Source organism: Condylostylus longicornis, unplaced genomic scaffold, assembly GCF_029603195.1.
Source record: "Condylostylus longicornis isolate FDR11 unplaced genomic scaffold, ASM2960319v2 ptg000038l, whole genome shotgun sequence".
Classification (NCBI taxonomy): domain Eukaryota; kingdom Metazoa; phylum Arthropoda; class Insecta; order Diptera; family Dolichopodidae; genus Condylostylus; species Condylostylus longicornis.
This window is the reverse complement of record NW_026578007.1, coordinates 11,168,062-11,186,309: the sequence shown is the minus strand read 5'-3', so window position 1 is coordinate 11,186,309 and position 18,248 is coordinate 11,168,062. Positions and strand designations below refer to the sequence as shown.

General features: G+C 23.4%; 1 protein-coding gene across 1 annotated transcript; it reads left to right on the top strand.

Annotated features, from left to right (window-relative positions):
- The first annotated feature begins 15,156 nt into the window (after positions 1-15,156).
- Positions 15,157-17,646, top strand: LOC129609080 (homeobox protein 5-like). Its single transcript, XM_055520943.1, has one exon. The coding sequence runs from the start codon at positions 15,182-15,184 to the stop codon at positions 17,495-17,497; it is 2,316 nt and encodes a 771-aa protein (XP_055376918.1). The 5' UTR covers positions 15,157-15,181; the 3' UTR covers positions 17,498-17,646.
- The last annotated feature ends 602 nt before the right edge of the window (positions 17,647-18,248 follow it).

Here is an 18,248-nt window from a genome sequence, read left to right as displayed (position 1 = left end):
GCTTTTCAAGTTAAATTTCCGTACTATTGAATGAGCAGCTTATTATATCCTTGTTGCATCCTATATCCTCAAAAAAAAAAAAATAAATTTTTTTTTATACTTTGTTTTCTTTTTGTTCAATTCGCCTTTTCTTATATTCCATTTCATTCATATCTCGTATATACCAAAAAAAATAAAAAGGATATGCCTAGTTTTTTCTTTTTTTTTTTAAAGGGTTCATCTCAAAACAAAAAATTTTTTTTTTATAAGTTCGTATCCTTTTGTTTTGCCGTAATCCATTTATATGTGTATTTTCTTCCAAAATAAAAATTTTTTTTTTTTTTTTCTCTTGTGTTATTTTTCGAACTTGATTATTTGTTGATGGGATCGTTTTTTTTGAGGTGCTATATTGTATAGATCGAATTTTTAGTAACGAAATTTTTTAAAGCTCTAAAAGGATCTAAGAACTATTCGATATAGAAATAAATACAGGATCCATGTAATATAATATATAAAGTTATGCCTATCAACTCTTATAATAGTATACTTTTTAGATCTATACAATATTATTCGTGTGTCTCAGGTTACTCACTTTCTTTTAAGGCTAAAGGAATTTTTACTCTGCATATTGGTGCTGTTGAATGAATTCTGAAATGTTATTATTATTATTTTTTTCTTTTCATTTTTACATTCTTTACTTTTTTTAAAGTGTATTATTATTATTATTGTACAGAATAGGAATTTATTTTTTTCTTTTTATGAATAAAGATAGGTGGTGGTATACATACAAATATACACACACACAATTATTTAAAATGCGAAAAAATATATGAAAATGTCTGGGATAAAAATTTTGCTTTTTTTTTCTTTCTGATTTTTTTTCCTTTTTCACATTTTTTTTTTTAAATTTCTGTTTGTTGTTGTTTTCTTCCTATTTCGTTTGGAGAGGAAAAAAATTGGAAAATATCAACAAAATGTTAGTTGAAAAATGTTTAAAAAAAACTCTACAGAAACGAATTTTTTTACTCGCATATATCCTTTATTTCTTTTGTTTTGTTTTGAGTTTTTATATAATATATAATAAGATATATGTAAGTGTAATTATGTGTTTGTGTATATATGATCTACAATATTATTATATAAACGTAGGTTTTGAATGATTATATTTATTTATATAAAATATAATTTATCTTTTAAGCTTTTATGTCTGATAGGCTTAACTCTTATATAAAATATAGATAGAAAAAAAAAATTAGATACACATAATATAACAAATCTATTTATCAATTTTTTTTTTCTAACAAAAAAAAAATTAATGTATAAACACAATATAATAATGTGTATATAATACTGGGTAAAAGGTCTATTAATATGAACCGGAAAAATTTTCTCATATACTAGATTCTCGTATAGATTCTGTAATTCACTAGATTTCTCTAGTAAATTTCATATCCTTTAGTTTCTGAAACATTTTCTAAAAAGCGTTTAAAATATATGATCATAATATAATTTATAATTTTTTCTATCATTTTGAGACGATATTCCAGATTTTAATTATTTTGAATTGAATTTTGTTGCTCAACTTGAAAGGGTTTTGTGACTCTTGTCCCACTCTATATATTAATAATATTAAATTTTTTGCATTGCTTGTAGGATTTCTACAAGACTTCCTATAAAACATAATAAAAGAAGGTAATAAAAGAATATTGAAATATTTTAGTACCGTTTTCTTTTAGAATCAATGTATTGAATAAATGAATAATGACCCTACACGAAATTATATTGATTTCTGAACTTTTCTTAAAATTACATGCTTTCTGAAAACTTGTTGTTTTTTTATATTTTATAGTAGATAAATTTGAGAAATTAAAATTTTTCAGTGAAAAATAAATTCATTGATTAAACAAATATAATTTTGTAATAGATGATTGCAATTAATCAATAATAAATACAATAAAATTGGATCAAACCAATGATTTGTAAAGTACTACTTTTATTTTCAACAAGGTGATAATACAATCAAGCTATTAACATTCTAGTTAAAAACAATCTAGATTTTATGTTATTTAAGTTAAATTAATATAAAACGTCTATAATGAAATATTTAAAAAAATTGCATATATTTAGGATGAGGTTAAAATAAAATTGAAAGAATCGTTTCACACACAAATGAGGATTAAGAAAAATAGTTACATTTTTTTGATGTCATGGAAATTATTGTTAGCTTTCTGCATCTATAGAAAATTGAAAAAGCTTGTAGTTTCAAATATATAAGGTTCAAAAATTTCAAATTTTAGAAATTTCAAGAGGTGATAATTTGAGAAGTGGTGGAGGTGGGAAAAATTTCTTTCTAATGAAATAAATCTTTATTAGTATCTAAAAGCTACTGAAATTTCAGATTCCTAAAACTTACCGTAAGGAAGAAAAACGAAATGAAATATTGGAAAAAAACGGGTTTTAGATAACGATTAATTTTAGTAGCCGTTTTTAATATTTAATTATGTTGAACTACGGTAGAAAAACTCGAACACTACTATTCTTCGATAAAAAAATTTCAAAAATTTTTGTTAACGCATGCAATCGTGAAATTTTTTTACGGAGGGAAAAGTGCTAAAAAGGATATTAGAAATTTTTCATATTGTTTTTCAATTTGTTCTATTTCTTTTCCAAAACTTCTTATTGACAGAGCCTGTTTTAAAAATTATAATAATATTATATTTAGCGTTATTTCTAGAATATTATCTGCCTAAAACCTAGGTATATTATTATTATACTCGTTATATATTTTTATATACATAATGTGTATTATATTCTATATAGACATATTAAACATAATATATTATGATATTTGTTTCAGAGCAATGAAGTATAAATATAGAGATAATATTTAAGATACGAGAATATATCCAGCTTGTTTGCTATATTCTGTGTATATATATATATATATGCAATATTATAGTGAATGGTGATATAAAACAAAAGCTATCAGTGATATCAGTAATGAGAGTATGAGTAAGAGAACAAAATACTAGAATGGTTTTGAAAAACTTGATACTTTATTTTAGGGTGGTTAATTTTTTGTTTTTGTTTTATTTTTCTAGTTTTTTCTTTTTTCAAGTGTATTTTTCGCAACCTAGACTATTATTTTCTTTCATTCTTATATATTATGTTACTATATATTTGCTAGGTCTACTACATATAATATTTTACCGTCTCCATAATATTATAAACCGGCATATAATTTACATACTTACGTACTTTCATATATAATCAACTATTTTGTATAACATATTCATTTGCAATATTCAACTATATGTTATTATTATAATTATACATACATGTTTCTCTCTCCCTATGCTTGCATATAGTATAAAATTTGTATATCATTCAAGGATAATCTATATAGAATAGCAAAAAAAACAAGAAAAATATAGTCCTCATTTTGTATTTTTTTTTATTAAAAAGAAGGATTTTTTTTCTGTTCATATTAAAAAAGAATGTGAATCAAGAACAAAAATAAAATCTCTTGAGATATAAAGAAGATATAAAATTGTATTTTGATATCATAGTGGACAGGATGTTTTTTATAAATTTAAAACGATTAAAATTTTAATATTTTAATAATGCACAGAGTATTTGAATCGAAAATAGAGATTTAAGTACATTTATAGTCTCAATTTTTTTCAAAAATATAACAGAATTTTTAAGGTTTGCTGAAATTCTGGATTTGTAGGTGCTTTTATTTTAATTATATCATGTTTCTTAATTGTTTAAGACTGAGCTCTGTATACAATCCTATAAACCTTTAATTAAAATTTTTTTTTTATGATTTAATTTTAAAATTTCAATTTTATTATTTTAGCAAGACAGTATATAACCGCCGAAGCTTGAATGATGACATTGAATTTACAAATAATTTTGAGAAATGATCTGATTTTTTAAGTAATTGATATTTTGAAACAATTTGAAATTATTACAGAAAGTATTATTTGCCACAAACGCGAACAATATTATTAGAACACTCAATTATTAGACCATAATATCCTTTTTGGAATATTGTTTTTTATTAGAATGAAGATGGAAAGAATTATGTGAGAATAGCTAAATTTAATATTAAAAGTATAAGTAATTATCTTAAAAGAACTGTGGATGTGATTAAGTCAGATGACAGTGATAACACAATATGGGAACAATGGTACTGATTTTCTAATCCAAGATGCAATTAAACTTTTACAGAAACAAGCATTTATAATTTTTCACTTTATGAAAAAAAAATATTATTCTCATATTAAAAATCACCCTGTATTTTAATTGCTATAAACTTTTACACACATTATGTGCTATATGCACAACTACGTACATATAGGTACATTAATGCAATCTTATTGCTTTCGCTTATACAAAAAAAAAAAGGATACTTGACTTTACTGACTCACACACTAAAAATGTTGCATCTCCCCATTTAATTTTTTTTTTATTTATTCATTTATTTATTTATTTATTTTTACTATTCCCACTGTTATGCGAAATCATAATGTTCTTCGAGATATTGAATGCTATTGCATTATTTTACTGCCATTATATTTACTGCTATTGCTATATTTTACTATTATACTATCTGTTCTGTGTTACAATTATTTTATTAAATATTAATAATGTACAATGTTACATTGATTATTATTTTAAACTCATGTATGTATGTATGTATCTATATATATATCAATATTATGTTTATTCATATGTATTTAAAGTATTTCACATTTATTCAATAATTTTATATATTACAGTAAATATTATGTATGTATATAAAATAATTTTTAACTTTAAAATCTTATATTATTATAACCCAGTCAACATTATCATAATTTTCATCAATATCATCAATATCATCATCAACTATCGTAATCTACAACATTGTCTTTGTTGTTGTTGTTGTTGTCGTCGTCGTACTCGTCATCATCGTCATCATCATCCCAATCACAAAAATATTGTCATTATAAGAGTAGAAAAAAAATATATACATAATTTTTTTTCTGTATTTTTCATGTGCCTACATATACACTTGAAAATATTATAGAGTGAAAAGAATATTTATCCTTATTTATAATTCCACTTAAACTATGTACACAATTTCTATATGTATTGTTAAAAGTTGCACTCCTAATTCTAGATAATTGAATATAAATTTAAAAGGCAATAAGAAGACACTTGAAAACAAAATGTTATAAAATTTGAATTATGGACACTAGGTACTAGAATTTTACCTTCATTTTTAATTATAAAAATCTACTGGAAATAAAAATAGTATATTATCATAAGGCATTTATTGTCAATAACTTACATTTTGTGTATACAATTTTAATGACACTTCGTTCGACGTAAAACAAGGACTTTTAATCAGTTTTAGAATCAATTTATTGTAAAAGAAATACCTATTTTGTTTGCATGATTCTTCTCACCAAGACATGGTGTTAACTCAGACAAAATTTTCAAAACAAAAATATATTAATTTCTTCATCTTCCACCTCTAACACCAACAATATTTAAAATAATACAGAAGCATAAGCATGATTTATTGTAAACTTGAAAGTATTATAGTTATGATTTTCGATTCTACCTAAATTTATTCTCTATAATAGAGTAACTCAAAAAGGACGATAATTGCACACATTGTTGATCTTATTAAAATTCACCTGAAAATTTTGGTAAATTCTCCTTATTTTTCTTTGAAATTTACTATTAAAATTTAAAATTTTGAAATATAAAGTCAAATGATCTTTACCTATGGGTGTTACAAAACATTTACACATTATATGCATATTATATTATGTATATATATGATTTAATGCTCATATACAAATATCTACATACATATGTATATTTGTATATAGAGATACATTTTATGTGTACATTCGAATATGTTTTAATAATAATAATAATAATAATAATGTATAAATGCATGTTTAGTTTAGTTGGTGCATTGCGACATCCATTCACTATAATAATAGTTACAAAAAAAAAAAAAAAAACAAAGTTAAATAGCATCAGCAATACAGCATAAAATAAAATTTATAAAATTATATTTTACATACATGTTAGGTATATAATCTTATATTACATGTATACATAATAATATATACATATCTTTATATAGTAAACTGATATACATATACATATTATGTTATACACCATTATTATGCATAATTTTTTTTTTGCTTCTTTTCCTATAGAAAAGAGGAGGACAGCAAAAAAAAAATTATTATATGTGATTTTTTTTTTTTTTTTGAAAAAAAATTTAAATAACTGTAATATTTTATATAAATAAATTGCTAGGATATTTCTCTCTCAATATCCCATGTAACTATTACATCTTATACGCTATTTTTATATGAGTACATAGATAGTGATATATATACACAAATGTTGTAATATATTTAAAGTTTTGGCAACATTTACATTTTAAAGAAAAAAAAATGTAATTTATATTTTTACAATATAAATTTTTGTAAATATTTGTACATATGTATATACAGGGTACTCGTTTTCTAAATATGCTGTATTACATTGCTACGTGGAGCAGCTACAGCTACAGCTCATTCAGCTATGGGTAACTAATGTTTTGTATGCAGTCAATGTTGACAATTTAAAAGATTTTGAGACACAGAAAGCACATTACCATTAACACGTCAGAGTTACATCTTTTTCAAAAATTTAAACACTAAAACCAGGCTATTATTACGTGACTTCCCAAATTATACTTAGTTAATAATATGTCTATCTGATACAAAAAGGGAATGACACTCAAAATTGAAGCTCCCGTATTTCAGACCCTGTTGAGTAGTAAACATTGCTTCACTACAAAAATTTTCTCCTACTGAACTCTTTCAGTGTTGTATAACAGAAAGTTTTGAGAGTAAATACCCTGTAAAATAATATTAATTTACAATTTACATATACACATTACTATGTTATGATATATAATAAAGGATAATATAGTGCGTGTAAACTTATAATTTTTTTATATGATATGCATATGTACATATTCAAGTAAATAGACTTTTACATAAAAAAAAAAAGTTTACAATATTACAAGTAACTCCGTTTACTTATGATTTATTATAAAAAATTATACTTATATATTTTTTTTTTCTGTAAATTTCTGAAAATAAATTTAAAACGTATGTCTTATAATAATAATGTAAAATATTTTCTATACATATTGTTTGTGTATATATGTAAATGTATAATAATTGTATGTTTAACCATAAATTATGTCTTAAATATGAATGAGTGTAATAAATACATATACGTATACACATGTATATGAATTATAATCAAATAATGATTATTCATACATTGATAATAATAATAGGTGAAATGATTATAATGATCATGAGAATAATACTCCAATGATTAATAATAACAAATTATGATTTTATAATGATTGAGATTAATTTTATAAATCGCAATTATTGCGTTCGTAAAAGACAAAAGTCAACACTGTATGAGTAAATTAAGCGTGTAAATAGAAAAATTGTAAATTATTTCTAGTGCATTCATTCAAAATTTCATTCAATTTCATAATTATTGTGCATTCTTTTAAAATTTCATTCACGAACTTACTGTGAAATTTGAAGAAAATAGAGAAGCTCTTCTATTATAATTTTCATTTCTTGTTAATAGCGTTTCATTATTCGGAATCTGATTATCATGAAAAAATTTGCGATTGTTGTGTGTTGGAAAATTTATTTCAAACAAAATATTGTATCATAATATCTAGAACTTATGTATCAGCTTAAAATTATAATTTGGATTCGATTCTGTAAAATTTTAATTAGTAATTGATTTCCAATTATTAAATATTAAAATTATACCTTAATTTTTGAAGATTAAATTATAATATTTTGTTTCACTTTGTTATATGCATTTAAAATTTCCTCGAAGAAATTTAACCTCCGTACTCTATAAGAAATTTTCTTAGAGCATATTTAATGGTAATAATATAATAATATCTATAATTTTTTTTCCAGTTAATAAAAATACAAGTGCATATTAAGATAATATTCATAGACATAAAATTCATGTTACGAACATATATTTATATACGTACATAATTATGTATGTATATTGGAAAATATAAATTTTCTCTGGGGTATATTCAATGTAAATTTCGCAGGATTTCTCAAAATCAATGCGTGTATATCAATACTATAATATTAATGATTTTAATAAAATGTATAATTATAATAATTTTATATTGATAAGGTCTAATATGTTATATACACATTTATACTATATACATACATACTTATTGTTATAAAAATAAAAATTTGTAATGTATTAATTTTTGACATAAAAAATCTTCTCCTTTGGGAAAGATTTAGATAATAAAAAAAAAATAATTAAACCAATAATTTTGTAAAATAAAAAAAAATTTATAAATATAAATATGTATATATATATATTATGCCCCATGGAATACATAAACATGTACAATTTGTGCATTATGCATCCCCTTATGATATGCGTCATAAATTATATTTTTGTTTTGATTATTTAATTTATTTAAATAAATAATTAATAAACAAGATTTTTTACATATATGGGATGCATACTATTAATAAATTTATGTTTATGTGAATATTGTAAGTACAACTTGTCATTTAAATTGTTAAAATCAATGATTTTTTATTAAATCAATCTTTTTTTCAATGAAAATGATATTCTGATAAGATTTTTTTCTATAAATTTAAAAATTGATTTAAAATTTCAGCAATAATTATTTAAGTACTGCCTTCTTCCAATTCTCTCGAAGTGTGTGGTCAATTAATTCTTTTTTTGCCTTAAATTATTTGCAAAAATAATAGAGAGCCAAATTCTAACCAAAATTTTGAAACCAAAATTTATTTATGTATTTTATATGGAATTTATATGAGTACAACGTTTGTATATTATGCATATGAAAATAGTATATCAATAAAAATGTTCCATTTTATTGGAATTCTAGAAATGTTATGAAGTCTATTGAATGCTAACGTTTTCATATACTCAGTAAATCGAACTCTCAGTAATGCTTATAACATTATACAACGTAAAAATATTATCATTAAATTACTACAAAAAAATTCCTTTTTAAATTTGGACTAATATTTGAAAATCAAGTGATGAAAAATTAACAAGCTAAATAAAATTATAAATCCCTACACACAAGATATGTGGATATTTTTAAACTCAGAAATACTAGATCTATATTTTGTCTCTTTCAGTGTCTTTTTCCTCCTCTATTTTCGTTTAATTTACACTGTAAAACCATCTTTAATCCATATTTTTTCATATAGTCCCTCGAACTTAAAATACTAATTTCAATGTTTTCAATTAGGCTAATTGCAATAACAAGCAACTCAGATTTATTTTATATAGAGTAAAGATTCTAAAAAAATTACTCAATTACTTGCATAACATCTTAACCCTTAAATTTTCTAATTAAAAAATTCCTTAAATCTTTAATTTATCGACAGCCAACAACTTTAGCGAATTGATTTGTTTATATCCAAAAAATTAGTCCTTCATTTACTTTATTTGTATTCAGAACTTCTATAATCCTAATAGAATTTGCGCAGCATTGAATTGAACCTTATTTTCGTTATACTGAACAGTTCGTAAAAACAACTTAAGATGTGTCGCCTTATTTTTGGTAGCAAAATATTTAAAATTTTTAAAAATTGCCTCTCTTCTTAATAAATTTGAAATATTCAAATAACAAATATGTACACTTTAATCTAATTTTAAAATTTAAGAATGCAATAAAAATTATAACAATTTAATAATAAATTTACAAATCAATATTATTAATAAATTAATTAGTAAATAATAAAATATCATATTTATTTTTAATCTTAAAAATTTAGTTATGAAAACAAAAAAAAATTTATATAAATAAAACAAAAACAATTTTATTTTTCATTTATTTTTGAAAAATTTTAAATGTCTACTTAGAGACGCTTTAAAAATTCAATATAATATTCTTAATAAGGGATTAAGGATTCTTATAAAATATTTTTTTTTGTTGTTGTTTTTGTTTTTTTTTATATCTCATTTATCCTTCTTCATTTGACTTTAAATTGAAATAATGCAGCTTATAATCAATTCATCTCGTCTACAATACACACTATACACACATACAATATCATTTTTAAATTAACTATTATACTCACATACATACATATATATACATATATATATATATACATATATTGTATAACTTATTCTCTTTTAGCTATTTTAGTAGCCAACTAATTTACCATAAAAAGGATTTCTCTTTTTCTTTGTATTTTTTGATATTGTTTTTTTTTTGCTTTGCTTCCTTGACCAACCACTAACGTTTCTTAAAGAGTATATTTTATAGACAAGACGTTTTATAATAATGTGTTTTTTTTTTTTTTTTAAATTCTTTGTTTTAATCTTTAATATAAAAATCTTTCTTAAAATATTATTGTACATTTTTATATCTAAATCTTATGTACAATATATGTATATGTTATGTATATACTCTTAGATATTTATGCAGTTGGAATATATTGCTTTTTCTTCCTTGATATTATGATTATTATTATTATTTTAACATTTCAATTTTCTTGCAATAATAATAGCAAGAATCCAAGGAAAAAAGGAATAAACAGAAACTCTTTATATATTTTTAAAGATAGTACCAAAAAAAATGTAACTTTTAAAAGATCCTTCAACAAGGAAGTAAATTCTTCATAGTTCAGAAAATATTTAAGTATACATTGTTCTAGAGCTATTTTGGAGATGGTATATTATTGAACTGCTTTATTCGAAGCTGCAATATCGAATTGTATGTGGGAGTAGTGTTTATTTTAATATAATTCGGTCTACTTTAATTTGGCAAGAACACATTCTAAGAATAATTATAAATAAGACCAGAATATATTCCAATTTTCCTCTATTTAAAAATTTAAATATTTTACCTCTGCGCCACATTTGCTTCTTCAAATATTTGAAAATTTTGTTATAATAGATTGGGATTCTCGAATTACCGAAAATTCTATACTAAAATTAATGCTCTTAATTAACTAAACGGAAATTCTTTATATATTAAAATTTTCAATTAATAAAAAGGAATTTAATTAATAAAAAGGATTAGATAATTTTTGTGCCGTTCAATAGGAATTTATTTTGAAAAATTCTAGTTACTCTTAAAATTTAAAATAGTTCCAAAGCATTCATGGTAATGAAGCTACTATTTTTAAAAAATGTGTTAATATTTTCATCAATTCAATAATATTAGGCATTAGCCTTATGAACTTTGTCTATTACGATATAAGCTTTAATTTTGGAGCAAATTATTTAGACACATACATCCTAACTAATTAACTCGTTATTCTTATACTCATTTCTCTACACAATCATAATATTGTATATATAACACTGAATAAGTGCAAGGATATAATATTGTAAAGAAACAAAAAAAAAAGTCAACACAGCGAATAACAATTTTTTTCAAAAAAATTTTTTCTTTAATAGAAAATTTTCTTGAGAAAATTTTGTCGGCTTGGTATGAAAAATCATGTTAAAAAAAAAACTAGATTATCTGCAACAAAACAACATCCAATTGAAAAAAGTAAAAAAAAAAAAAAAAAATAGGAAAATGAAGAAAATTGAAAACTTTTTGAAGTGCCTTTCAAAAAATTCGAAATATAGGAAAGAGACAAAAGAGATTCAATACAAAAAAAAAAACATAAGAGAAAAAAAATTGAGACATTGAATTTCAGTTTTTTTTTTCTGTTATTGTTGCTGATCTGCTATCATATTAGTCTCACACTCCTTCACTATATACGATTCAGCATCCCACACCTAATAGCATTTTCTTGTTTGGTTCGTTGTATCAATTTTTTTTCTATTCGTATGCACGACTTTCACAAGGGGTCAAAAAGAATCCTTTTTGTTTCTTCTTTTTTTTTTCATACGTACATATAGGAAATTTCTTTTTTATAGCTTGTTTAAAATATTTTATTGATTATATTTGTATTTATAGTATATGAGATGTTTAAAAGGATTAAGATGTGCAATATTGTGTACAAAAATTGAGAAAATAAAAAAAAAATGGGAAAATTAATGACATAATAGAAATTAGTCTTAAAATTGATCATTTCTGATAAAAGAAAGAGTAGTGGTGATTAACAAATAAAAATTAAATTTTTTAAAGAATGGCGTATGGGAAAATTTTGTATTAAGAGTTAGACAATGTAGGATCAAAATATAATTAATAAAGACATTTTAATGAGGAAAACAAAACAAATTAGTCAAAATACTCAAAAATTTCTTAAAAGCGAAAATTCGATTGTTAACTATATGGAAGCAAACTTTTTTTAGCAATTTACATTAAATAAACACAATCTTAATGTGAATAACTTGGTTGTCTCTAGTTCATTTAAATCTTTGTTAGTCAACCATAAATAAACTAAAATTACAGTAAAACATGTGTAATACAGGAATAATTCATTAAAAACTAATTGAATTCAAAAATTTCTGTCATCTTTATTAAAAAAACCTACATAATATTATTTGTTATTGCAAGCTATGTTGTTCAAGTGTCTCAAAAACAATGGATGGCATTCTCAACGCCGAAAATAAAAAAGCCTTGTTCTGAATTCTAATTTATAATCAATCAATGAAAAATTCTAAAATGTCTGGAAGAACTCGTGCCTACCGGTTAACATAAAAAATGTTTGCCTGTAAATATGAGCTCAACGAAACAATTTAGCTTTGCTCACCAGTGATAAATTGGAACTCAACATATTAAAGAATTAATGGCGAAATTAATGAAGATAATACTACAGAAAATGTTTCATCGAGCATTGTTTCCCGAACTTAATATTAATCATTGTTGTAAACCTCAATATGAATGGGAAGTAGATCAGGGAATTTTTCGGAAACTGTTTTAATTGACTTTCAACTGATTTAAAAAAACATTGTAATTAATAATCAACATTTTTTTCATGCTCATTATTTTTAATATTTTTACGATTCACATTAAGCGTTTGCTCTGTTCATAGTTCTTGTTTGCTTTCTTCTCATTTTATTTAAAATTTTTTTAAAGCTACTCTCATTTATCACTTAATTTTTTTTGATTTTCTTTCGGATCAAAAATTTAAAATATCAAGAAAGAATAAAATTTCTATTTTTCTCAAACATTTCATTTAAATATCGTACAAACATTCACACTGAGAAAAATTTTGCATTGTCTGGGTTTTCTCATGATTTTTTCTTTTTCTGTTTTTTTTTATGTATAGGTATAGGTATTCATCTTTGATATTTACCGTATTATTATTATTCTATAAAAGAAATAATAATACAGCCAGCCGCCTTAACCGCCGCCTTAAAAATCTTTTTTTTTTATATATAAAAAAAAAATGCTCTTTAAACTGAGTGGTGCAATGCAAAAACATTATAAAAATATTATTTTCTTCAAAAAGTTAGAGTTAAAAAAAGGATTTTCATAATATTTTTTTCGACCAATTTCTTTAATAATTTTTAATTTTTATGGAAAAAGAAGAGGAAAACATGATAAAAAAGAAGGCATTATATTGAATTCTAGAGGCTTTTTTTTTCCTTTTTTACTGATTTCTTTTCTCTATGAATGGAAAATTTAATTTAACTTAAAAGGAAAGAAAAATATATATAAATAAATAAATATGTACATAAAATGTAAAAAAATTTAAGAAAAATATCATTTAAAAAAAAAATTGCTTTCTATAATAATGAAAAGAAAGATAGGAGGTTATAATGCAGTATAAGGATAATAATAACAATAAGAAGAAAAATAAAAGTAAAGAAGAACACCAGCTAAATAAAATGGGAATAAGAAAAGAAAAAAAAAATTACCTTGATTGCATTTCCTTTTTGGTAACATGGGAATATGGCAGTAAATGCGGCTGTTGAATAAAATCATTTTGTAAATATTGTATTTTGGAAACTGATTTTACTACACAGAACTCCTTTTCAAGCTCACATAACAAAAAAAATTTACATTACAACTTTCTTAGATGAATCCCATATTAGAAAATCGTCATTTGAATTGATTCTTCAAAGCAATATGTTGACTATCATTAAGACTTTAATCTTAAATTTTTACAAAGGTTCCATATTTTTAATAATAAATATTCAACTTGTTTGATACTTTTTCGATGCCAATGTGAATATTACAGAATTTGACTTAAGAATTTAGTAAAAATTGTTAAGATTTGCCCTTAAATGAATGGTTGAAGGCAAATGGGGCCTTAAAATATTCGCACTGTTAGGGTTGCTCAACAAAACTGTTTAGTAACTGTTTAGTACCAATACGAAATTTTGATTCTTTATAGAACAATCAGAGCGAAAAATTTTTTTAGTTAGCAAATTTATCAAAGATTTAGTGTAAGTTGCTTTTTACAAAATTAATATGAAAAAAAACCACTTAAAAAGTAAATTCTTGTTTTAATATTATTCCTCTTTTTTTTTTACCTTGTTGTATTTTTTGGCATCATCCCAAAGCAACAAATAATACAGCAATGGCACAAAAATAGGCTTTGATGCTTAAAGCTAATTCTTTTGATTTGAAATGCATTTACTTTTTTTTTTTGAAATTTTCATTTTATTATTTTTTTTCCTTCAATTTTTATTGTATAGGTATATACTTTAGATTTTCTATAGGTACCTTAGAAATTATTTTATAAATTTAATGGGAAAAGGGACTAGCAGATACAATATTCATAGAGAAAAAAATTCATAATCAAACAAGAAAATTGGTAAAAAATACAAAAAAAAAATATTTTCAAATATTTTTTCTAAGTGTATACAAAAACAGAAAGCTATTGCATTTTGTCCTTTTAAATAAGCAAAATGCATATTTTTAGGAAAAGAAATTCAGTTCTTAATCTATATCCTTTTTGTACGAAGATAAAAAAAAAATGTTTTTGTACAAAAAATTTGCATTATTAAATTTCATAAAAAAAATTGAGGCTTTAAATAAGTAAAAGGCTCCTATAATCTTTAAAAAATAAATTATTTTACTTTGAATCCTTGTTATTTATTTTTAAAATTAATATTAATACCATATCAAAAATTTCTACACATAAAATAAAATTTAATTCATTAACTTTTTCTGTTGTAATTTATAGGATACGGTCACGATATTTCACCAATGCATTTTACAGCATATTTACCAAGAATTGAAAATGAAGTGACAGTAATAACATCACATTCAGCTGCAGTTGCTGCAGCTGCAGCAGCAGCAGCATCAGCTGCTTCTTCATCATCAAATAATGGAACAAATATAATAAATAATGGTTCATCAAATAATAGTCCATATTCATACCAGTCAATTGTAGCAGGAACAGCAGCATCAACACCAAATACTATGAAATCAAATTTATCTTCAGCATCTTCACGTACACCATCTCCTAGGTGTACACCATCAATAAGTGGATCACCAACATCTGTCTTAAGTGTTAATATTAGTAATGGTGGTAATAGTGTCTGTAGTAATAGCAATAGTAATAATAGTGATCTAAGAAATACAAGTAATGGTTGTAATTCATCAATAAATTCTGATGATCGATTTAGTCCACCAATTGTACATATAAAAACTGAAATGATTGATCATCATAATAATCATTTGCATCAACAACAGCAACAGCAACACCATCAAAATCAACAACAACAACATCATACGAGTGAAAATGAAATGTCACCAGTAAGAAGTTCATCTTCATCTTCAACGAATAGTAATAACAGTAATAGTAGTAATAGCTTAAATAATGGTATCAATAATAATTCTAATTCTAATACAACAAATGGAAATAGAAAATCTTTAGCAATGTGTTTTACAAGTACTGGTGCTGCACTATCATTACCGCCAAAGAAAAAAGATATTTATAGACCGTATTCATTAGATGATAGACCAACAATACAGCGTACCTATGATATGAGAATACCAGCTGAAGAAGATTTACATGCAGCACATGCGATACTAGATTTAAGTGCATCAACAGCATTTTTACCACCACCCCAACCACATCAAATAGCACAACACCAAGCAGCACAACAACAACATGCACAACAGCAGCAACCGCAACAACAACAACAGCCACAACATCAGCATATTCATCATACGGCTAATTTACAACATCCCCATATACATCAGCATCAAACAATATTAGCGCAACCACACACTCAACATCAATCACAACAACAAACAGAATTAAGTTCAATATCGCAACATCATTCAGTTAGAATTAATTCTCCTTTAAGCAATCATCAACAACATAATGAAACAAAACATTCAATTACTACAATTATAGTACCTGACGATGAGGATAAAAAAATGCATTTGCAACAAATTCAACAGCATCATCAACATCATAATTCAATTGTAATACAACCACAATTGTCACCAATTAGTAACTCATCGGATCACCATAGTTCTGTACAAAATGAAAATAGTAATACAACAAATACAATATGTAACACAAATAATAGTAATCAAGAATCACATTTATCAACAAAATTGCCAACAACAAAAACAGTTGCATATACATATGAAGCGTTTTTTGTTAGCGATGGTAGATCAAAACGTAAAACTGTTACTGATCCAGTACAAGCAGCAGTAATTGAACAAAATAAAGCAAAATATACGTGTACAGAATGTGGTAAACAATATGCAACATCAAGTAATTTATCTCGACATAAACAAACCCATAGAAGTTTAGATTCACAATCAGCAAAAAAATGTCATACATGCGGTAAAGCATATGTATCAATGCCAGCATTAGCAATGCATGTATTAACACATAAATTATCGCATAGCTGTGGTGTTTGTGGTAAATTATTTTCACGTCCATGGTTATTACAAGGTCATTTACGTTCACATACCGGTGAAAAACCATATGGTTGTGCACATTGTGGTAAAGCATTCGCTGATCGTTCTAATTTACGTGCTCATATGCAAACACATTCAGCTGATAAAAATTTTGAATGTAAACGTTGTCATAAAACATTTGCATTAAAAAGTTATTTAAATAAACATTTAGAATCAGCATGTTTTAAAGAAGAAACATCAATATCACCAACAACAATACAACAAAATTCAACATTTAATCAACATTTATTAGATGATCGTTCAATGACAACACCATCACCAAATATATGTTTTATTAATAGTCCCGGTAGTAATAATAGTAATAGTGGTAATAGTGTTAATAATAATAACAATAATAATAATAATAGTATAATGATTACTAATAATAATAATAGTGACATTAAACCAATTTCAATAATAACAACAACAACAGCAGCACAACAACAACATCAACAACAACAACAACCTTTAACACCAACACCAAGTGGTCTTTTAATAACAAATGTTACTAGCGGTAAAATATTAACAGCAGCTAGTGCCTTACAAGGTGTTGCAATACCACGTAATACAATACAAATATCAGCATCATTTTGCGGGTAACAAAGATTGTTAATAACATAAAATGATGGATTGTTGCTACTATTATAAAATACACAATGAAAAGAACAAAAAAAAAAACAAAAAAAAATTTATTCAAAAAATATAAAATGGTAAATATTTTTTATTAAATTATTTATATTTATATTTATATATATAGAATTAAATATCTTTATATTTAAAATAATATTTAATTTTAAAAAAAAAAAAACAAAAACAAAATACAACTAAATATATTTCTATTATTTAAAAATTTAATTTAATTTTTTCAATTATTATTATTTTTAGTTTAGGGAAAAAAAAAATCAATATTATATAATAATATAAAATACTAGCTCAATTTTTTTTAAAAAAAACTCAGAGTTAAAATATTACAATTAAACAAAAATAAAAGAAAAATTCAAAAAAAAAAAAATCTTAAATTAAATTACATTAAAGTTCAAAACACAACAATGAAAACGTAATAATAATAATTAATTAAATAAGAGAAAGAAAATATAAAAAAAAAATTAATATAAAAAATTTCAGAGAAAACATTTAAAAATTAAAAGAGGAAAATTTATATTAAAAATTATTATACAAAAATAAGATGAAGTGATTATTTTTGTTGAAAAAAAAAAGAATAAAATAAATAAGTATAATAATTAATTACTAGATTAATAATGAAATGAAGAAAAACACAGAAAATTTTTAAAAATATATATTTAAATTATATTAAAATAATAATTATAAATTAAAAATATATTAAAAGAAG